We start from the raw sequence: 21789 nt of genomic DNA, 5'->3' as shown, positions 1-21789 counted from the left end.
GGGCTCGTGATCGTGCAAGGCCATGCAGTTACATCTCCCTCCAGTGACATTCCCAGAGTCACAGGGCCAGGAGTGAGCAGGTTACAGGTGTGGGTGGCAGCGTGTGTTACCATCATGCTGCCATGAGAAACCTTCACCTCTGGGTAGATGGGAAAGAATGACATTTCTGTGGATGGATTGCTGTACTCTGAGGCACTGCATAGGCAAAAGAAGGCTCTACTTTGTCATGTTTTGGTAGCTGTTGCTATGTGTTTTTATGTCTTTAATATTATTGAGCAAGAAGGGATCCAGTGTGTGGGAAGGATTTTACAACTTCTGGTGCTGTTTATGTACAAATTGGTCCTGCCTTCTAGTTTCAGGCAACAGATGGTGCTGCCCCCTCTTTGGAAACAGACACAGACCAGCCTTCGATGCTGAGAGTCTGGGAAGAGTAGGTGGGAACAAATTGCACTTGTGTTTTGCCCTTGGCCTAGTCTTGGAGATTGGATTTGTTCCCAACAGGGAAGGCTTTTGTCATGATCTTTCTCATTTCCTCACTTCTCTTCTTGTCAATGATCTCCATCTCATGCAATTTCTGCAAAGTACAAAGGGTGAGAGCTGAGCAGGGAGAAAGCCAGCAGCTTTTTTTTCTTCTTTTCCCAATCTCAAATACAAAAACTCTATTTCCCTGATTAAGTTACATGCAGAGATGGAAAGAAAGCTGAAAAACCTCTATCCACCGTTCCCCAAATTAATGCCTGAGCTGTGCCATGAAGGGAAGCAGCTCTCTGCCCCCTTCCCTGCTCAGATACCAGAGAAGATTCTGCTTTATGATCTCTGACACATGGGATTCCCTCCATGCACTGTTCAGCCAAGGCTCTTGCATACCTGTGAGATTTCAGTGAGGACAATCCCTTGATACTTCCTGCCCTGTCCTAAAGCTTCCATCTCTGCCAGGAATTCCCTCCTCTCTTGAATTTCATTCATCACTGATGGATAAGAGAAAGAACTGTGGAAACAGCATGCAGCCAAAAGGCAAGAAAACACATTTCTGTCTAGATCTGAACCCCCAATCTCCTAGCTCTGCTTGAACAGCAATCCCACCAGGGCAGAGGGAAATCTGCTGTAACACTCATCTTGCTCAACATGTCATCACAATACCTCAGTAGTCCCTTACACAATGGGAAATGTCCCTTCTGCCCAACTTCTTACTACTTCCAACTCCCAGGAACAGTAGTTTTCTAGTTTTCTTTGTACAGACAATTCTCTTTTGCTTGTGGGCAATTTAACCAGTCTGTGGATGGAGACAGAACCTGCTGTTGAGGTTCATTAGTTGACACACATCACCCAGTGCCTGTATCCATCCAAGACCAGGCATGGATCATCAGCTGCCGCTTTGCAGCGCAGACCTGCAGCCAGCCTATCCAAATCCTGTCACAGATGTGTCAAGGATAACTCAGCTTGTGACAACTGTTGGAGGCTACCAAGCATATGTGAAACCAGCTGCACTGGCTCCCTGCAGCAGGGACCAAAGCACCTCTTCTGTACACTTTATTCTAGCACTGCCCATCTTTGTGCTACTCCAGCTGGCAAAGGGCTGGCAGGGGTGTACACACACACTGAAGATTCAAGCACAGAGAGGTATTAGGCAAGGTTTTGCTATCCCAGTATACTCTGCAAGCCAAAGTCTTTCACTGCTTAAAATTTTGCTCGACATTTAAGCTTTGCTAGTATAACTGCTGTGATCCTGGAGTGGAATGGCCCAAACTGTGGTCAGGCTCTCAAGTGACCTGGTCTGTGTTCAGTCATGCTTGCTGGGAAAAGGACCAGCAGTACCTGAGCTTGGCTTCCCAGGTATCCCTGCACATCCCTAGGCTATTCCTCTGCCAGCAGGGTGCATTTTGTGTGGGCAGCCCAGAGAGCTACCTGCCAGCAAACCTCGGCAGGATAAGCTCTGTGAGGATGGCTGGATTACAGCATCACAGCAGCGAGTCCTTTCTCTTGGAAACTGGGCTTTGTGCCTCCTCCTGTAATGGGCTTCAGGTTACTGGCAACAGAGCCTGCCGCCCCAGCCCTAGGGGGGAGCTGGCTTCCCAGGCTTCCTGCCTGCCTCCCTCCTGGGGACATGGGGACGTACATTCTTCAAACCGATCAGGCTCAGCTACCTCCTCTTCTTTTTTCTGAATGAGCACCTGCTCCACCTCGTCCTCCACCACATCCTTCCCTGTTGCTAAGATGTTTTGAAGTCTTCTCTTCTCCTTTTCCAAATCTCCTGTGAATGCCAAAGGAAAAAAAATTATTATCAGCATGTCTCCTCACGGAGGAGCCTGATCACACTGCTTCCCTGCTAACTGTGCCAGAGGAAGTGTTACATTACTGTCAGTCCATCCCTGGACTATGTGCAAGCACCACACGGGTGTCCAGAGCCCACCAAACCAACATCAGAGGTTTGGTTCACATTTATGTGCTAGGAGCACATAGTGCTCCGTTCTTACTCAAGGACTGTGCAGGTCCTTATCACCTGTCACAGAAGGCAGAAGTCAGCGAGCACTTACAGCAGATGTTCCCTCAGAGATCCATTTCTAAAGCATCTTTGAAGACTGAGAGCATAAGGACGTGGAGCAATTCAGATACACTGCCACTACTGAGACTGAGGCAGCGGATGGGGAGAAGGGGAAGAGAGGCTGCAGGCAGCACCATGTATTTATCAGCAATGTTTGCTGACTTACGTGTGGGCTGTGGCTTGAACTTCTCTCGGGTGTAGGCATCTCCTGCCTGGCAGACCTTGGCAGGTCGGAGAAGTGGTCTAGCTGGAAGCTTGTGTGGCTGACAGGCTGCTGTGTGGGAAGCGGGCACTGGCTGTTTGCCAGATGGAGGGAATCTCTGAACGGGCAGGGCATCTCCTCCTGGGGGATGAACCAAAAATAACAGCAAATCAGACAGAGGGGACTCTGGATGGATGGATCTGGGCCATTGCCAGGAGATCTACCTGTTGATCCACAGTAGCATCACAAACGAAGACCCTAGTGCCACAGATGTCTCACCCTGGTCCTTGGGCACGAGATAGGCTGTGGTTCAAACCACACCGTTGCGTCTTGTTACCTGGCTGACCCGTGGGGACACCTCGTCCCCGTTTGTCCCCATGTGTCAGCAGCTGCTGTGCTGCTGTTTTAAAGCACTTGCCCATCCGAGCAGGCTGTGGGCGAATGCCCCCGTCTCAAGCCAAGATGTAAAAGCTCCTCACCACAGCACACCAGCGGGCAGGAGAGCCAGGGGGCCTCACTCACGTTTCACATAGTCCATCAGGTATCGCTTCTGAGAATGGGTCATCTGCAACTCCTCCATCATCGCTGGAAAACACGACATGTCGGTGAAGAGGCAGCAGAACCGGGCTGCGGAACCCGCCCTGCGGCCATCCCCGCTCACAACCCCAACCCGAAGAGGAAAATGCGGGTTTGGGAGACTCCAGCCGGGGCGGCGACACCAGCGACGGGCCGCCCGGTTGTCGGCCCGCGGTGGGACTCTCCACTTCGGGGCGAGGCACGGCCGGCCGGACCCCAGCGCCCCGAGAAGCCGGGCCCGGCCCCGGCCCCGCTCCGCCGTTACCTCTCAGCAGCTCCCGGGTGCCTGGGCTGTACCGGGCCGGCCTGCCCCCCGCCGAGCACTCGCCGCGGGCCGCGGTCCTCGCCACCTCCATCGCCACGGGAGGCGACCGGGCGGGGGAAGCGGCGGCGGTCGCCACGGCAACGGCGCAGGATAACTTCCGGTGGCGTCACGGCAACGCCCGGAAGCGGCTCCCGGAAGTGCGGGTGAGGGGGCGCCGGGCGGGCAACATGTCCGACAACGAGGACAAGTGAGAGCGGGGCGGCCGAGGGGAGGAGGGCGAGGCGGCGCTGTGTCGCGTCTTGGGGTGGTGGCGTGGGTTGGGGGGAGGCGGCCCGGCCCGAAGTGCGACGCGCCTGTCTCTCCCGCAGCTTTGACGGGGATGACTTCGACGATGTGGAGGAGGATGAGGGCCTGGAGGACCTGGAGAACGCGGAGGAGGTGGGTGCTCCGCGGGCCGCCGCGCTGGCCGGCGCGGACAGGCTCTGCCGGGCCCGCAGGGTAGCGTCGCGGCTTGGCTGGGCGGCTGCTGGGGTTGGGGGGGCCTCAGGGGCTCCCCCGACACCTCAGGGCCTCGGTGGCCGGTGCGGCTGAGCAGCTGCGCGGGTCTGTTTCCACCAGGAGGGACAGGAGAACGTGGAGATTCTGCCCTCGGGAGAGCGGCAGCAGGCAAACCAGAAGCGGATCACGACCCCCTACATGACCAAGTACGAGCGAGCCAGAGTCCTGGGCACTCGTGCCCTCCAGATCGCGTGAGTATTGCTCACTGTGTCCCCAGCATTGCCACAGCTGCGCCTCCCTTTTCACTGAAAAATGCTTCTCTGTTCCCTTAAAAATTCCCAGATCTCCTGAATCCTCTGCATGACTGCTGAGCTTGCATGAGATTTGCACCCTCTTGGTCAACAGTGGTGCACAGGACCATGGAGCTCTTAGTTGAACCTGAAGTGTCTGTGTCTCTCCTTGCCTGAACCTGTGCTACTTGTGCATAAAGAGGGAGCATTTAGTAGCCACAATGAGTTTTCCTAGGTCCCAGGCAAAATTACTAGGGAATGGGACAAGACAGTTCTGGTTTCTGTCTTTTCTAAGAGCCAGCATGGACTGGAAAGTTCATAACTGGTTTGTAAAAGCTAATGGTGGAGGGAGAGATGCTTCAAAACAGCTTCAGTTGATACCACAGGGCCGTAGGAATTGGGAGTGGAGAAACCAACCTGAAATCTGTTTTAAGTGCGGTTGCATTATGGGAAGCTGTAAGTTTTTTAAAGTATTTGTAAAAATAAGGCCTTATTTATAATAGATAATAACATTTAAAATTTACTTTAAGTGCTGTCAGGGCTGGCTGCTCTTAATCCATTTGCCTTTTTAGACTTGTTTTAATAGTAAATATAAAAAAGTGTTGTGCTTTTTGAAAAACTACCTTTTGAGCGAGATTATTAGACAGTGGCAAGGGTTTGAGTTTCATCTTGGTTATATCCACCTTCAAAATGAGGCTTCTCTTGTGCATCATTGAGAAGTTCACAGGCAGCCATGCTGTTCTTTGCACAGCCTGTGAAGCTGCTTTGTGCACGTTCTTTCAGCTGGTGAAAGGCAAGAGGAATGGGGGGGAGATGAGGTGGGCCCGTGCCAGGCCTTCAATCCAAAACACTCTGGCACCTGGCTCTGCTTCACCTGCATCTTCTGCCCTCAGTGCTGAACCCAGACCAGCAGCAGCCCCCATGGCCTCACCCACGCATGACATGAGCTTTCTCTGCCACCACTGTCCAGTGGATGGGTGTAGTCGCAATCCTATGCAAAATGATCAGTTTTTTCTTCCAGGAGGTAAAACACATTGTAAATCCAGCCCCTCTCTTCCCCTGATCAAGGCCTGGAAGCTGTGAGCAAGTGAGAATGTAAGAGATGTGTTGGAGTTGTAGGAGGCCTGCTCATTTTACAGCAGTTCCACCCTTTTCATTGGATTAATTTTAGAACCACTCTTTTCTAAGTGTTTAAGTACAGCAGAGGGCGACTAGGAGAGTGTGGATTTGACCACTCCTTGAGCACGAGCTGGTTAGCAGAGCCTGAGCAATGGGACAAGAAGAACATTCAAGTGAAAGTTTGGTCTGTAACCATCTGGGGGAATTTTCTTCCTGAAGTGCACAACAGAGCAAATCAGTTTTGCCAGGAAGGTGTCCCACCCTCCTGCTTTATTGGCTGTAGTGGAGGTGACACATGTAGTCAGGTGTTTAGCTGTCCCTCTTCCCTCTCTGCATTTTTGCTCAAGTGCCTGTTGATGTTCTTCCTAGGATGTGTGCCCCTGTGATGGTGGAACTGGAAGGAGAGACAGACCCCTTGCTCATTGCCATGAAAGAACTCAAGTAAGTCATGGATTTTGTACTGATTTCCATAAAGCCAGCAGTCCTCTCCTCATCCCAGCATTTAGCAGTTTATTCTAAGACAGCCTTGTCTTTCCTCAGTAACAGTGAGCACTATAGTTGCCTTTTCCTTTTTTCACCTTGGAGTTTCTCCACAGATGCTCTCTCCCATCCTAGTTGCTCCTGCAAATACTGATGATTAGGAGTGCTCTGGATCTCTTCTACTTCACAGCCCCAGTGTTCTTTGTTTCTGTGATGGGATCGCAAGGTCCTCATCTTTCTGGAATCAATTTAATTCCCCAAATGAAATTGTTTAGAAGCAGCCATCTGAACAGACCTGTGTTCAAATGGAGTGCTGGCAAAAATTAAAGTAAGGGTCAGGCTGGTGAGAATGTTCATTTCCTGCACCCTTGCATGCTTGGCTTCTTGTGCTTTCCCCCTGCTTACAGAAGGTTAAACAAATCCTTTCTGGCTGTAGCAGAGGCAGCTTTTGGATGACCACTTGCAGGCCCACCTTGCCACAGCAGACCTCCCTGCTGTCCCACAGTTTTCCTGCATGATCTAGGTCACACGAAGGTATCTTTCAAGCAGCTGGACCCTGTTACTGATTAGGCCCCTGTCCCTGAATGGAATTGTCCCCCTGCTTCCCCAGTTTCTCAATGCACTGAAGCTGCTCTTGCAGATTTTATATCTACTACAACTCCCTTTGCCATCGCCAGAAGCTCCTTAGGCCATATTCCTGTCAGATCTCCAGGCTCAGACTGAGTTGCTTCCGGTCACTGCCTGCATGTGAGCTCTGGAAAGTGAGTCAGGGTGGTGCATCCTGTTCTGTGCCAAAATTTAGTTGTAATTCTTGGCATCAGGGAGTTACTTTACTACTGGAAAAACAACCTCCCTGAATGTAAAGAAGTTGTGTTACTTTTCAGGTCTGATACAGTTGAAACCTGATGCCCTGGCTGGATTCCAGACTGTCTGATTATGCTTTGCTGACTTAAATCTACTTTCATGAAGTTAAATTGTGTTTAGCATTTTGTTGCTCTCTAATCAGAAGCACTGGTAGCAGGTGCTGTGCTCCACCCCAGCTGTAGCAGGTTTTGGTACATGAATGGTCACTGTTTCATGTATCCTTAAAATGTAACTGATGCTCTCAGGATGCAAATTCCTCTGTAAATACCGGTTTGTCCTGGAAGTTCTCAGAATTCTGCCACCTTTTTAGTGTCATGTGGGGAAAAACCTTGCATCAAACAAAAAGTAGATTTGTTCTTCAAGTCCCTCAATTTATATTTTCCCCCTATATCCATGTTAGATGCTTGGTGTTGTCTTTTAGTGTGTTCAGACCACAGGGCTCAATTCCTGCAGTAGCAGCAAAGGTCTGAGAGGTCTTTGGTGTTCATAGTCTGAGGGTGCTGAGTGCTTTGCATCTACAAATGACAGAAGGTTGTTGGGATTTTGTTACATGATATCAAATCACTGGTGCTACACAGCTCTCAGTTTAATCTGATGAGCTTATTGAAGCCACCAAGCACCTTACTTCCATTGCCTGCTGAAGTGATACAGTGGAGATTCTGACATTTCTGTTCATCTCTCTCTTCCCTTCAGAGCGCGCAAGATCCCCATAATCATCCGTCGTTACCTTCCAGATGGGAGCTATGAAGACTGGGGTGTGGATGAGTTAATTATCACAGACTGATCAGATTCCAGACATTGTTTTCATGGTTTTTTTTCCAGGGATGTTTCTAATTTTGGTTAGTATTTGTGTAAATAAATTCTAAATCTCCCTATTTTAAATTAAATTAAATTAAATGCATTTGGGGTTTTTTCCCCTCTGACTTTCTCTTTCATCTCAGTCCTACATGCCTGAGAGATGACTTTCTTAGCTGTCTCCACCAGTTTGGGTACTATTTTTTATTCTGTGTGTCATGTGCTATATTAGTAAGATTAGGGAGCCAAGTGCAATGCTGTTTCTTCAGCTTTCTTGCCCTGTTGAAGGCCTTGTCTTTTAGCTAGGCTAAAGTCTGCAGTAACTCCCTCCTCTAGCACTGCTCCTCCCTGGTTACAGGACTGATACCCAATTAAACTCCTGCTGTACAGAAATGCTCTGGCAGGTACTTTGGCTTCAGAAAGACTCCAGCCTTCCACTGCTGTCCCTTCTTAAAATGGGAGTGCTGAGACACCTCCATTGCTTCCCCTAGACAGTTGGGCCTTTGTGCCCTGAGCAGGTTGCTGTGGAAACCTCCAATTTCCTCTTTGGCCAGTGCTGACTGTGGGGCTTCTCAGGAGTATCGTAGAGCAGCTCTCATCAAGCTGCCTATTGTTTCCGTGCTCCCTCGCTGCTTATCAGAAGTGGGGATCCCCTTTCAGTGGCACTGCCCCAGCCGGAAGCGCGGCCGCCGCTCGCCGTCCCACCAGCTCGGCAGGTGTGGGTTGTTGTTGCACTTGCTCTTGGTGCAGCCGTTCTCTGACACACGGTGGAACTGAGGTCCTGGGGATGGACCAGCCATCTCAGTTGTACATGCCCTGGTGGTTCTTATGGTGGCACAATGGAGGCTAAATCTTAGAGTTCCTTTGATCTGTGTTGTGATGAAAGATCAGTCATCTGTCCCCTTCAGGTACTTGCAGTCTCGCCTCTGATGTGCCGGGAGGTAACGTGCTCAAGTCAAGAGTTGGGTGGATGCCTTACAATCTGCAAGGGCTTCCAGCCAGTTGCTACCTAGTTTTCATTTCTTGATCTGTGTGCTTCAAGGTTCTTTCTCTGCCTGAAGAAGATCTGAGATTGGGCAGAACACACCAAATGCTCAATTATCTTACTAAAAACAGCTCTCAGAGGTTTTGTTTTCTATTTTTAAAAAGAAGGAGGAAGGTGCACCTCGCCTATGGTTTCTGCCTTATATTATTTTTTTCTTTACACCGGTCCAGAAAGAATATTTCCAGCTACTTTGTGTTAAAGCTTGTGCCTGTATATAAAGTGATCATTCTCCATGCTGTATGTGTGGTCAGTGCCTGCATGTGAGCATCTGTGTCCCAAAGGGAGTTTACACTCACCTGCCTGGGAACTCAGCTCATGTAACCAACCATGAATGTAATTCTCTTACCTCTCCCTGTAAAAGCACCAGTCTCTCCTTCCTCTCTTGGTGTGCACAGGACAGGCTGCTTTCGGAGGCGATCATGCGACAGCTGAATGGGTCCCTGGGTAAAATGACAGGTCAAAGGGGATGTGGAGATGTTTGCAGGTGCATGAAGGGGGTCGACTATGAAGAACACAAATGCTTCCTGGTCCAGGCCATCCTTACCAAGAAAAGGTTAATTTGCAGCACTGTGGCCTTCAGCCTTTTCCCCCCACCCTCCATGGAATCCTTTAATCACGTTGGTGCGGTGAAATTTCAGCCCTGAAATGGTGCCTTTGTGCAATCGTTTTGGCGTCTGGCATGGAGCGCAGGGTCGTTTTCTTGTCCTTTTTTTTATTTTTTTTTAAATGGCTTCTTTGTTCCCTGCCGGACTCCCCTCCCCAGCCTTGCATCTGTATCAGATACGATTAAAGGGATAGGGAAGGATGCCGGGCCAGCTCCTGCTAGGCTGCAGGAGGAGTGGTTAACCCCTCTGTTACCAGTGGCATTTTCAGTCCTGTCTTACTTGCAAGAACTCTCCTATGTGAGAGGAGGCGTCCCCTTCCACTGGAAAATGGTTGAGGCAGACCCCACTCACTTTCTTAATTTGCTACTTGAAGAGCTGGAGAGGAGTACTTATGTGAGATTAAGAACTTTCTTTTCCCACTTTTCTGTTCATCCATGCTACGTCACTTCTCTCTCCTACCTCTGTGATCAACTTTCATACCTCTAATTCCACCATGGCTTCTCTTCCTCCCCACCGACGTTCCTGACCTGCTCAGCAGTGCAGTAGTTCCCATCTGGGCTCTTCCCACAGCGTGTGATTTGGGGTAGAGGTTTCTCCTCCTCTCTGTGAATGGTCAGTCCTGTTTTGCATGGAACTCTTTAGCTGGCATCACTATTATTTGATTCATTAAGCCATCCTGCTGTGGATGCTCTTAGCCCTATACAGAACTTCATGAAAGTAGTGCTGTGCTTTTTAAAAGGCTTTGAGCATGTTCCACAGTTCCTAGATGTTCTGCTTACCGTGAAGTGTTTAGTGAACACAAACTCACTGCATCTGCTCACGTGCACCAGCACTGAAACCCTTTGGAATCAACTTGTAATTGTTGTGGAGTGTCTGTGTTAACTGGGCTCCTGCCTTTCTGCCATTGGCCTTGAGAGATGTTCTTAAGCAGAGTAATTCTTTCCAGACAAGTTCAGATAACCTCCCAGGACCTGACTATATACAGAATGTCTTCTTTGACAAGTAAGAAAGTGTATACATGTGTTCTGGAATATACTCTGTGTGTGTGTTTAGGTTCTTGCTTATGGAAGGCAAGAGGGTGGGGGGTTGAGTTTTTACAGAGAAATTAATGACTGTTTCCAAAATACACGAGTTTGGGGGGGGGGAAGTTTTTTTTTGAAGGTGTGTCACCTGCTACCTGGTCATGAGGAACCAAGACAAGAAGCCCCACACTTCTGTCCTAGAGAGCATTAGCAATCACACTAAGAAATTTTTGGGTGAAGCATGTGCAAAATAGTACTCTTGATTGCATGTGCTGTACCTCAGCTGGAGAGCAGAAATCAGTGTTAATGCTTTCCTCATGGAAGAATTGACTGGAGGTGGGGTGTAAACAAAGAAGAGTCTGGACAGCTGGTCAGAATTCTGCCTGTGTCCTCTTTCTGAGGCAGAGAGGCCTCATCTGTGTGGTGGTGTGTCATACACATCATACACATACTGGGGGAAAAAAACAGAGGCTTGCAGGGAAGAGGTTGAAAAAACCCAGACATGCGAAAATGAAACTTTTAAGTTTATTATTCCATATGTTTAATGCAGAGTTAATGGTGCTAGGATGGCACAGAGACTGAGGAAAGGGAGGTGGGGGAGGAAGGTGCTACTTGCATAAATAAGGGGACATGGCTGGAAGAGGTTACATGCGTACAGGGAGCAAACATTCTACATGATCTTTTCAGACACCACAAGGATAAGTCATCTGTAGCTAAGGGAGGCAGGAAGGGCATCTGACAGTCATATCAGCAGAGGGATACAGCAGCACCCATCACAGTCCACATTTGGTTAAAGTCTCTTTCTAGACTGGAATATGCATTGGAAAGTCCCACAGCATGTCTCTGCAATCAGTTGCCAGGAATCATCTTTTCCTGCGGCAGTTTTTGTGCCAGTTCACTCTCTGGCGTGACAAACCACCCCAGTCCTCGAGGTGACAAAGGAGAAGCAAGCAGACTGTCCTCAGATGTTGGTCTGAAAAAAGAGGTTGATGTCTAAGAGCTGGTTGCTTCCAGTTTGAAACCCAGAGGCAAAGAAGATTGCTTTGCGCCTAAGTAGGCTTCTTTTCTTTCATTATCCAAGATCAAGTCTGTATCTACCTTGCTTAAAGCCACAGGAGTATCTTTCCATTCTCAGCATAGATGGGAGGGAGGTGTTGGCTGGCTGGGAGACATGATGAATGAATGAGTTCAGCCTGGGTTTGGAGTGGAAGCTCAAAGAGTACTGGAATCAACTTGGGGTGTTGGCAAGTGCATAGTAGCTTTCTTGGTGCCTCTTCATTTCATGAAGGCACTGTCAGATGTGGAAGAGCAAGGACCAGGTTTGCTCAGAGGTTGTTTGGGGTTCTGAAGAGATTAGAAGAGACTGAGGCGCCAGAAATGCCAGACATAAATGAATGATACAGAGTAATTTTGAGAAAGGAGGATTCAGCCGTAGCACCAGTAATGGTTCATTGGTCCTTCCCCACCTCTCCTCCACCTTCATACATGAACGTGCATGTGCACACAGGCTGTGATACGAGTCACACTAAGACTGACAATGCTGTTCCCAAATCCCCTGTTACTGTTCAGGCAAACCTTCAAATCTCCATGCTGAGAAGAGTGTGGGTTTAAACAGAGACAGGATGGAGGGAGGAGGTGGGGAGAAAAGCTAGGGTGCAGCTGTGGAAGTCAGCAGAGAAGCAAGCGTAGGTTGGTCTTCCAAGGGGTTCAAGATTCATGCATGTGTGAATCTTAGGCAGGACTGCTGCACGACGCTGATTGCAAAGAAGCCGGCCATGCCATCCTCCCTACTGCTCCTCCCATGACACATCTGCCGCGGCTGAGCGGCCACCCTTCACCTGCAGCAGGTGACAAAGTGTTGGCCATTGTGGCCTGTTGGAAACACTTGCAAACTCCCTGGAGCAGTGTGGGGAGGGGAAGGAAAGGACAGTCTCTCTCATCGTACAGTCCAGGGTGCGCACAACGAAACCCACCACAGACCAGTCACTCCATGTCTAGAATCCTCCTCATCTAGAAGGCCAATAAGGCGTCGCAAGCCAGTCACGTGGCCTGTGTGAAATTGGTAAAGGGCGAAAGGATGATAAACCTTCCTCTAGGTGGGTGTGCCAGCAAGAGCTGGGATCAAGAAAGGCACTTCTGTATACTTGGTGGGTTCTGGTGGCTGGATGGCACTGAGTGACCTTGGAGTTCGGAGGCTCTTCTGCCTGTGCTGATTCTTCGGAGCCTTTCCGTCGCTGCTTCGGTCACTGTTCCTCATTCCCTACGGTCTGGAGAGAGTTGTGTACACGGGCTGTTCCCAATGTGTGGGGCTATGGGACTGTGGCACGGAGGGTGCAGGGTCAGAGATGGCAGTGTAAAGGGGACGTTGGGAAGGTCCCATATAGGAGAAGGCAGAGTAGAGGCCGGAGGCTTGGGTGGAATGGCTGTAGTAGGGTCCCGAGGGCTGGTGGTCTGGGTAGTCAAACTGTGGCCTGGAGATGGAGGGGAAGGCCGAGCCGTAGTGGGGCAGACTCAGGGATGTGTAAGCTATCTGGGAGGTGGAGGGCTGGTCAGTGTAGTGGCCTCCAGAGGCGGACCCCTCTGTTTTCACCTGGGCCTTTGAGTCCACCACCGATGAGGTGGCAGTGGACAAGGAGACTCCATGCTGCTTGGAGATCCAGGCAGAGTGTCCGCTGGCTGCAGCCAGGGCGCTCCCGAGGCCATAGCCAGCAGCGGCCGCTGCCGCATAGCCCCCAACGTGGCCTGGGTGGCCGGCGTGTCCGTTGGGCGGCAAGTACTGGTCGAATTCATTGACATCGAAGGTCTCCATGTTGGACATCACCTCATGGCTGATCTCCCCAATGTCCACATTGCCAAAGTCAATGTGTGGCTTTCCCCCTTCCCCCAGGGAACGCCCTTCTCGTTTGGAATCTGCTTTGCCTGCCTGCAGCTCGGTCTTGGGGGTGGTAGGAGGTGTGGGGGGCCCATGGCTCTGACCTGCAAAGTGAAGAATATTTTGAGGAGGAAAAAGAGAAGAGGTGAGTTCCAGCTTTATGACTGGCTCTATACACAACCCAGCTCTGTTCTTCCCAGTATGCCAGCAGCTGTCTAGCTGGAGGCTTTAGTGGAGGGTGAAAGAATTAGCCAAAACCAAATCTCTTTTAATTGTCTTGTGGAAAAAAGGGAGGATGCAACGATACCTTGCCTGACTAGAGGAACGCAAGTGCCTCTGAAACTCAGGCACGTCCCTGTACTGCTGACACTAGCAGTTTGCTGGGTCATGAGCGAGGTGTGAGCCCCACCACTAAGGCTTTCACCGTGGTGACTTGCCTTTTTTGAGCCTCTGACTTGGCTGTAGCCTGTCAAGAGATTCACTGAGACCCAGGACTCACCTGAGGAGTGTTCTGGATGGCCGTCGGACATGGGCGATCCTTCCCCGGGATGCCTGTGATCCAGGTGGGCATTCTTGTAGTGGGCCTGGATGGCAGCAGCCCCACCAGCCTCCCCCTCTACCTGGCCTTCACCCTCGCCCTGTGTGGCCTTGCCGTTTTTCCGGCGGCGGGGCTGGTACTTGTAATCGGGATGGTCCTTCTTGTGCTGCATCCTCAGCCGCTCCGCCTCTTCGATAAAGGGCCGCTTGTCGCTTTCGTTCAACAACCTGCAGAGACCAAGGTGGGAAAGAAGTGGGGCAGGTCAGAAAAAACCACCTATGCTCAGTATTGTGGGACATGGTGTGTAAATCCAAATGCCAGGATGTTGCCCCATGGACGGTACTTCCCAGAACAACTGGAAGAACTTGGAATGTTTCCACGGAGACAGCAATGCTTTCCTTCTTCTTGTTAGTCATTAAGCTTTGACACTGGTTGGTGCCGGTGCTGGGTCCCCCTTCCCCACCTGTGTGATGCTTCTCACCTCAGAAAGTCCAACTTACCCTCTCTTCCATTGCCAAAGGGCAAGTGCAGCCTTTTGTAGCTGTGTTAAATAAGGTTGAACGAGCTGCTTTTAAAAACTTTGGGCAAATTAAGGGCAGTTGGAATTGTCCTTTGGACAAAGGTAGGCTGGCACCTGTAGTGCTGCCTGCCCCATATCTCTTGCTCTTCCCCAGACTGTTCCAGATTAACCTCCCTCCTTCTATAGGCTCTACTCCTAGTTTGAGGCTCTATGGAGCACCTATAGCAGCAATTGATATTGGCTCCACAGTAACCATGTAAAGTAACCTTTAATCATCTTGCAATATCCTGAAAAGGAATTAAAGAAAATTTGGAAAGGGCAGAAACAGTATATTCTACTATTCCTGGAGCTCCTGCTCACCTCAGACATGGATAATGCAAAAGGCTGAAGCACAAAGGACCAGCCTTTCTTGAACTTGGCCAAGCAGTTGTAAAAAATTTAGCTACTACTTTGCTAGCTCTGTAGAAGTAGATGAGTCTTGGTCTCTGGATGAAAGGCGCTGCAGAAATGTAAGCTCCTTCTCTGTATTCCTGCCAGATCATGGGCTGCTCTAGTTAAGGCTCTCTGAGGAAATGGTGAAATGCACAGGCAGGATGCCTCAGAGCACTTGAAGATAAAATCAAACTCATTGCTCAAGCCTTTTGCAGCATTTTAGCTGGAAGCACTTCAATTTCATTTTATGATTTTCCTCCTCATATTCTTGTGACTCAAGGTCATCCTGCCTCCAACCAAAAACCAGTGCTCTCAGAACGGACCAGTCTTATTGTGACTGGGAACTCTAAACAGCCATTAGGAATGGCAGGGCTCACGAACAGCAAAAAACCAATTCCATTTATGTTATGTCCACACCTTTTTCTCCTCAACAAAAGAACTACATGGGGATGGGATTGTGCCAGCACCTTGGCACCCCTGAAGCCTTTAGCACTAAAATGTGACCAATCCTGTTAAGCTGTAGGCTCTGGAGAAAATACAAAAGGCCTGAACTGACCTGAAAAACTGAAGAGGAGGCATGGCTCAAGGAATACCCAGGTAAATCTGGTGGGTGATCAGAGGGGTCACCAGCAAGTAATGGGTTGGTCCCTAAACACCCCATTCCCCCCTACTCCTTGTGGATCCCCTCGGCTGGCAGACAGAAGGTGTGTGGCATGGGCTGGAGCCCGTCATGGTGCTGACCTAGGTTCACTCCAGTCAGCCTGAGCAAGTCGTGGCCACACACCACATTCCTCCACTGCCTTAATCCTGGAGATTAAAGCAACTGAGCCACCATGAATCCAACACCAGCTTTCCTGTCTCCCCCCCACCACTGTATACCACTCTCACACGTCCCAGAGGGCTCTAATCCCTCAGCCTGTGCTGCTCCAGATGGCCCTCCAAGGGCCAACCCTTGTAGGCCTTGTGGACTGGGAGCAACCTTGCCTTGGCAAAACCTTCATCCTTGCAGAATGTGGGATTTGGAGAGTAGAGGCAAAACCTGCAAAGCTCAGCCTCCAAGATCCATCTTGTGGATGGTGTGAAAGAGAGCCATTGGAGGCTGCACAGGTGTCAGATCTCTGTCCTCTGAGCTATGCTCAAGTGCCTCACCTCCTCTCCCCTTGACAGCAGCCCATGGGCAGTGCCACCAGCAGGACAGAGGCAAGTCCACTCCCCACATCTTTGCCTTCTCTCCAAGGCTGCCTGCTCCCTTCTCCCTCCCACTGGGATCAGAATTCAAATCGGCTTTAGCAAAGTGAAACTGGTGGGAGCAGGCAAAGGCCAGGAGATTTGGGGGGATTTGGATTTCACTTGCTTCCTGCCCTCCCCCTCCTGCCCCCCACACTCCCCAGGCCATAATGCAAAGGAATCTCGCACGGGCAGAGAAGTTACGGATCACAGAGCAAAGCCCTTCATGGGGCTTATCCAAGCCCGACACCAATGCTCACCCCCGAGCTGAGGGGAGAGGGGCAAGCATCCAGCGCCACACTCTGGGAGGAGAAAGAAGGGCTAAAACCTTCTTGCTTGCCTCTCGCTGCCTCCCCTTGTGCCGCCTGGCATTGCACCGCTCCGCGTGCCAGGCGCCTGGCTCGGCAGCCAGAGGCCTGACCCTGGCTGGGACTCAGCTGCCAATGAGTCAGTGTTGTGGTGGGCTTGGGCACTGGGGCTGATGCAAGGCAAAGGCTTGCTAGGAGCAGAAAGCAGCCCTCCTACGTGTCCATGGCCCTAGATTTTGTGGGCATGAACCAATTCCCTGGGTGTTGCCACCCTCATGCAAAGATCCCTCCATCGGGGCCCCTTGCTCCTCCCTACCAAGCCTTCTTCCCCTTCTTCCCGTGCCTCCCTTGTTTTCAGCCCTGGAGGTGGTGCTGGCTGGCATTTTGGCTGGGAGTCATGCCGACATTTTCAGCAGCCAGCCTCCATTTGAGAGCTGCTCCCTGTCCCATCCTGGGGAAGGAAAGCATTCAAGGATAGATTTCATGACTGTCAAGCTCTCCCTTCTTTTTTAGTATGTCCTCTTTGTTGCCTGCACCCTTCACACACCCCAAGTGGGTACAGGCTGGGGAAGGTGGATGGGGCCGTAAGCTCCCTGGCACCATGTTTGGGGTCAGATGCGTAACACAGCCATAGAGCATATCCTGCAGCCCCTTCCAATGAGGGCTGGTGCCTGTGAAGGACATGGCAGTGCAAATTCTGGGCTTAAAAAAAACCCAAACCTGGGACACTGCATCCCATTTTGCAGATGCCTCTCAAGGTTTCCCAGCCTCTGCCGTCCCCACCCAGTGCTGATTGCTGGGGATGTGCTTGGTTTAGTGGTGGTCTGCAGGGAGTCCCTGTGCTCACTAGCCTTTACCTGTGTCTAACACACCCTTTATCTGTAAAAGCTCAGAACAGCCAACATTTTCCAAAGTGACAAACCATGGCAGTAGGGTTTGGGTGGCCACCTTGTGAGGGTAGGGCCAGGGCCCTTTGCAGGGACCCTCATCAAAAGTTTGAGGTTAAGCCATCCAGAAAAAATCCCGTCTGCTTGCAGCTATACCCATGTGTAGGAGCTTTACCTGGAGGACAGTGTAGATGAGGCAGTGGGAACCTCAGTGGAAGAAGCCCAGCCATACCATGGGTGGAGGGCAAGGCTTTGGACTACTGTCCTGGTAACCTTGGGGCCACCTCCCCTGGAGTTTTGTAGCTGGTATTTCCCCCCAGCCTCACAGAAAGACACACGCATGTGGCCAGACACTGCCTGTACCCACAACCCAGCTTGCTGTGTTGTATGGTCTCCATAGGGGTTGGCACGGCTCAGAGAGCCTCAGCCTGCACTAGAAGAGGAGACATTCAAGAGAAGCACCCAGGTGGCAAACTCAGCATCTTCAACAGCCCCAGGCCTGACCCCGCAAGCTTCTCATCTGAGCCAGGCTTCCTGGCTGTATTGTGCCCTAAGAAACACACGGGGACCTTGACCATTGTCTGGTGGCAGTGTCCCGCTGCTCCGAGTCCCGTGCGGCCAGCAGCGGGAGCCATGTGCTGGGAGTGGGGAGGCAGCTGGGTGCATGACTGTGGCCACAGGCTGGGGGCTATGTCTCCCTATACTCTGAGTGCAATACCTATGGAGGTTTCACTGCTCTGCTATATTTTCAAAGAAAATGCGGTGTCTGGAGGGAGAGACCATTGCTCTAAAATCTAGCAATATTTTGCAGTAAAGGAGTGATATCTTGAAATCAACATCTTGGAAACAAAAAGGGTGGGTCCCCCCAACACATCCCTTCTTTCCAGCATGGCTTCACAGTCCAGAGGCTGGCAGCAGAGTCCCAGGTGAAATGGGACAAAGCAAGTGCTGTGGTAAAGGGAAGGCAAAGGGGATCCAAGCAGGAAAGAGGCATCAGATGAGACATTCACAATCAACACCCTGCCTTTGACTTCCCAAAGAGATCCCTTTGCTGGGGTTACACTAGACACTCACGAGTCTGACTCACCAGGCTGACATAGCAGAGGGAGAATCTAATGCCCAAAGGGTTGGTTCCTTGCGAGCTAGTAGGTTTGAAGGCAGGAATGAATAGACCTTGCCATCAGCTGCTATAGTGTGTTTTAGAAGTGAAGCGTCTGCTTCAAAAAATGTCTCTTGGCTCACCCAAAACTGAGGCCATCCTCTATGAAATGCTGTTAGGGTGTGAGAGAATGAGAGGGCTGTTTGCATGAGCCTTGGTTTGCGTTGGTTGGCGTGAGGCAGGGCACTGTGCTGGGGGCTTGTGGCAGAAAGTAACAGGTCGATGGGGTTATTGGCAGAGAGCATCCAATGGGATAGAAGTGGCACAGCCAGCCTGACACAATTGGCTTGGGCACGATGGCTCTCTGCATGCTCATGGGCTGGCTGCGCTCAATGAGGGCAGCCTATGGATCTGCTGGAGGAAGGAGGGGAGGGTGCGCAAAGGACCTGGGATCTGCACAAAGACAAAGTGAAAATAGGTGCGCAAACTGGTGGTGCCAGAGGACAAGTGTATGTGAGAAGGGAGGGCATCTCTCAGGGTGCAAAGGAAGATGGGGCTCATTTGAGCCAGCATATTCCAAGAGAGCCTGCTAAGGCTGGGACTGTTGCAGGTCTCTTCCTTTCTGCTAAGCCTCAGCCCCCATTTCTACCTGTGTCTCTCCTCATCTATCTCACTGCACCTGCATGGCCTGCCAAAACTGGGACCGTCCTGGGAAGGACAGGTGTGGGGCTCTGACTGCCTGTTTCCTTTCCCCTGGCCTTCCTTCTCAGCTGTAACCTGGTTTCTCTCTTGCTTTGTGGCACTGCCCAGAAAAGAAACCCTGTTAGTGCTGGGATCTGAGTTCAGACATGCTTGAGGCAGCCACCTGTAACTTAGCTCTTAAGTCTTGAGCTCAGCCAGTTTACTGCTAGTGCACAACATAGCCCAGCAGGGAGGGTGAGCCAAGAAAACAAGATCTCCCCAGGCAGTCAGGCAGGGAGGACCAGAATGAGAATGTCCTCACCAGGAACAACAGGGAAACTTAGTGGGAAACATGGTCCATGCTGCCCAGGATGGAGGTGAGCTCTGCTGAGGAAGCCTTTACTACATCCAACCACCACTCTTGCTCCAGTCAACAACTGCACCTCCTAGGAAGGGGCTCACTGTATAGAAGTCCCCTCGAGAGACACCCCTTCCATCCCGCTAAGTCTCCATCCTTCCACATGACCACATGGTCCTCTAGAGGACACCTCCAGACCTCAGCCCTCACACCCCACGCTCCACTACTCGCTCTTACCTCCAGAGCTTCCCCAAGGTCTTACTGAGCTCGGCGTTGTGCAGGTGTGGGTACTGGTCAGCCAATTTCCTCCGGGCAGCCTGTGCCCAGACCATGAAGGCATTCATGGGCCGCTTGACATGGGGTTTGCTCTTGTTACTTCCATTGACCCGCACGGGCATGGGAACCAGGGTCCAGTCATAGCCGCTCAGCACCTGGCTGACTGCCTCACGGATGCACACTGGGAACTTGTCATCATCCGCCTCTGAGTCTTGCTGTTCCTTCTTCACCTTCCCCATCTCCCCATTCCCAGAGCCAGTGAGGTGTGGGGAGTTGTCTGATGCCATGGAGGGTCCTGGGGAGAGGCAATGGTGGTCTTCAGAGCCCACTGGGCTCATCTCCACCTCCGAAAGGTCTTGGTCGTCAGCCATCGTTGCTCTCGAGCCTTCCCTTTTCCTTCTCGCTGTCCTTCTTCTCACTGGGGAGGGAAGGGAGGAAGACAAAAACAAAGGAAAGGAAAGGAAAGAAAAAGGGGGGGAAGAGAGAAAAGGAGAAGGAACCACCAAATCTGAAAGGGACTCCAAGGTCTCTGAAGAGCCGACCACGAGACAGGGGCTGCTCAATTAAAGCACAAGCAAAGCAACTGCCGTGCACACCACAGAACCCGTGATTGATGGGGGTGGGGATGGGTTGGGGCCCCTGATTAATTGGGATATTGCTCCCTATCTCTGCAATTGTGTCAAGCTGACATGTGCTGTAGGGCCTATAGTAAGAGGGATAAGGAGGGTTGGGGACCTGAAAGGAGAGAAACGTGGATCGGTCTGCCTGGGCACAGCACCCCACAGAGGAGTGGAATGTGGAGGAGAGCGACCAAACTTGTGTGGGGAAGTGCCCCTTTATTTCAAAGACATGCAGTGAAATGTCTGGAGGGAGGCATGGGAGGGGAAGCACCAGCACCGTATCTATAAGCCAGAACAGACTGATATACCAGGTGCCAGGGAATCTGAGAGCGTGGCACCACCATGCAGGGAACCAGCCCAGGCCCGGGATCCACACCCAGAAACCCTGATCCCAACTGTGAGAAAGTACCTCTGCGGGAACATCTCATCCCTCACTCTCCTCTCACAGCTGATAAACCGAAGGCTTAAAATACATCTACACTTCATCCACACTCACACTCCAGTCTATGTGTGTGTATGCATATGAATACTGACATTCATCTATCCATATCTATATCTATATATCTATATCTATCCAGACAAAAACACAACCAAGTTTAACTTTGAGACAAGCCATAGCTTTGGTTTGCCTGTCCCACACACTCCGCCTTTCTCCTTCTGTCTGCAGTCACCTCTAAAAGTCCCTGCTGCTTTGCAGCAGTTCCCCCCTCAGAGAAAGAAACACTCTAAAAATAAAGGCCTCTCTATCCTCCCCATCCAGAAATTAAAAAAAAAAAAAAAAGTAGAAGAAGAAATAAGTAAAAAAAAAAAGAAAAAAAGAGAAGTGATGGAAAAGCATGCTTCTGGCTTAACTGGAAAAAAAAGCCAGTGCATAGCAAGAGCTGCTATCCCTCTAGTTTCAGAAGGCAACACAGGCTCTTGTTGGGGAAAATGAAAAAAGTAAGAGAAAGTAGAGGGAAAAAAGTGCGAACGAAAGTGTGCGCGTGTGTGAGCGAGCTCAGGTAGGAAAACTTACATTGCTGGCCGGTGTGCTGGGCAAATCCTGCGAGGGCTGTGATTTGTATCCCAATAGCCCCCCTGCTCTGTCTCCCAGCCCCAGCGGCGTCGGGGCACGCAGCACGGGGAGGCTCTCAAGCGAGTGCCATTCCTGGAGGGAGGCTTGGTTTTTACTAATACCCCGGCTGGATGTCTCTAGCTGGCTTTGCTGCTTAGCACCGGGGGAGGGAAGGGCGGAAGGTGGAGCCAAGCACTCCTCAGAGCCAGAATACGGTCGGCCAGGGACGGCGGGGAGGGGACACAGGCAGCCCCCCACCCCACCTCAGCCACCAGCACGTTCCTTGTTTTCCATGGTGCCAGCTTCTTCATGAGAACTGCTGGCATTGGGCTGCTCTCTGTGGCATGGCCACCCCAGATGTGGTGCTGGAGGATTCAGCCCTGCCAGGCTGCGGTGGTGGGATGCTGGAAGGGGTCTGGGTGGTTTGGGGAGAAGGGTGTGCATCCCCAGGATGGGGGTCCCCCTCCTTCCCCCTGATGGCACGGTTACTCCTGAAGGGTCTAGTGCTCCCCATGTGCTAAATGAGTCCCTGGTCCTTGTCACAGAGTTGCACGAGGATTCCTCTGTGCTGAAACAAGTTGATCCGGGACCCTGGGGTCAAAGCACTGTGGAAA

General features: G+C 51.2%; 3 protein-coding genes across 3 annotated transcripts; 1 reads left to right on the top strand and 2 right to left on the bottom strand.

Moving 5' to 3' along the window:
* Window positions 1-254: 254 nt before the first annotated feature.
* Window positions 255-3694, bottom strand: C1AH22orf23 (chromosome 1A C22orf23 homolog). Its single transcript, XM_069002822.1, has 6 exons — window positions 3586-3694; window positions 3267-3329; window positions 2709-2885; window positions 2117-2251; window positions 868-968; window positions 255-574 (listed from the first exon to the last, which is right to left on the bottom strand). The coding sequence occupies exons 1-6, from the start codon at window positions 3674-3676 to the stop codon at window positions 470-472; spliced, it is 672 nt and encodes a 223-aa protein (XP_068858923.1). The 5' UTR covers window positions 3677-3694; the 3' UTR covers window positions 255-469.
* A 61-nt stretch (window positions 3695-3755) lies between these two features.
* On the top strand, window positions 3756-7759 carry POLR2F (RNA polymerase II, I and III subunit F). The gene is made up of 5 exons (XM_069002821.1): window positions 3756-3832; window positions 3954-4023; window positions 4204-4334; window positions 5862-5933; window positions 7530-7759. Exons 1-5 carry the CDS (start codon window positions 3813-3815, stop codon window positions 7618-7620), a joined length of 384 nt encoding a protein of 127 aa, XP_068858922.1. The 5' UTR covers window positions 3756-3812; the 3' UTR covers window positions 7621-7759.
* A 4104-nt stretch (window positions 7760-11863) lies between these two features.
* On the bottom strand, window positions 11864-21266 carry SOX10 (SRY-box transcription factor 10). Its single transcript, XM_069003941.1, has 4 exons — window positions 21137-21266; window positions 19463-19919; window positions 13675-13940; window positions 11864-13279 (listed from the first exon to the last, which is right to left on the bottom strand). Exons 2-4 carry the CDS (start codon window positions 19870-19872, stop codon window positions 12564-12566), a joined length of 1392 nt encoding a protein of 463 aa, XP_068860042.1. The 5' UTR covers window positions 19873-19919; window positions 21137-21266; the 3' UTR covers window positions 11864-12563.
* Window positions 21267-21789: the final 523 nt, after the last annotated feature.

Source organism: Aphelocoma coerulescens, chromosome 1A (assembly GCF_041296385.1).
Source record: "Aphelocoma coerulescens isolate FSJ_1873_10779 chromosome 1A, UR_Acoe_1.0, whole genome shotgun sequence".
NCBI classification, from domain to species: Eukaryota; Metazoa; Chordata; class Aves; order Passeriformes; family Corvidae; genus Aphelocoma; species Aphelocoma coerulescens.
This window is presented reverse-complemented; position numbering and strand designations above follow the sequence as displayed.

Excerpts from the sequence above, each read along its gene's own strand:
- C1AH22orf23 (XM_069002822.1), bottom strand. The coding sequence starts at position 3,676 with ATGGAGGTGGCGAGGACCGCGGCCCGCGGCGAGTGCTCGGCGGGGGGC. Across the intron at positions 3,330-3,585 it reads CACCCGGGAGCTGCTGAGAG|CGATGATGGAGGAGTTGCAG; the intron begins GTAACGGCGGAG and ends CGTGTTTTCCAG. Across the intron at positions 969-2,116 it reads GCCTGATCGGTTTGAAGAAT|TGATGAATGAAATTCAAGAG; the intron begins GTACGTCCCCAT and ends CTTATCCATCAG.
- POLR2F (XM_069002821.1), top strand. The coding sequence starts at position 3,813 with ATGTCCGACAACGAGGACAA. Across the intron at positions 3,833-3,953 it reads ATGTCCGACAACGAGGACAA|CTTTGACGGGGATGACTTCG; the intron begins GTGAGAGCGGGG and ends TCTCTCCCGCAG. Across the intron at positions 4,024-4,203 it reads ACCTGGAGAACGCGGAGGAG|GAGGGACAGGAGAACGTGGA; the intron begins GTGGGTGCTCCG and ends TGTTTCCACCAG.
- SOX10 (XM_069003941.1), bottom strand. The coding sequence starts at position 19,872 with ATGGCTGACGACCAAGACCTTTCGGAGGTGGAGATGAGCCCAGTGGGC. Across the intron at positions 13,941-19,462 it reads ACCTTGGGGAAGCTCTGGAG|GTTGTTGAACGAAAGCGACA; the intron begins GTAAGAGCGAGT and ends TGGTCTCTGCAG. Across the intron at positions 13,280-13,674 it reads CCATCCAGAACACTCCTCAG|GTCAGAGCCATGGGCCCCCC; the intron begins GTGAGTCCTGGG and ends TTCACTTTGCAG.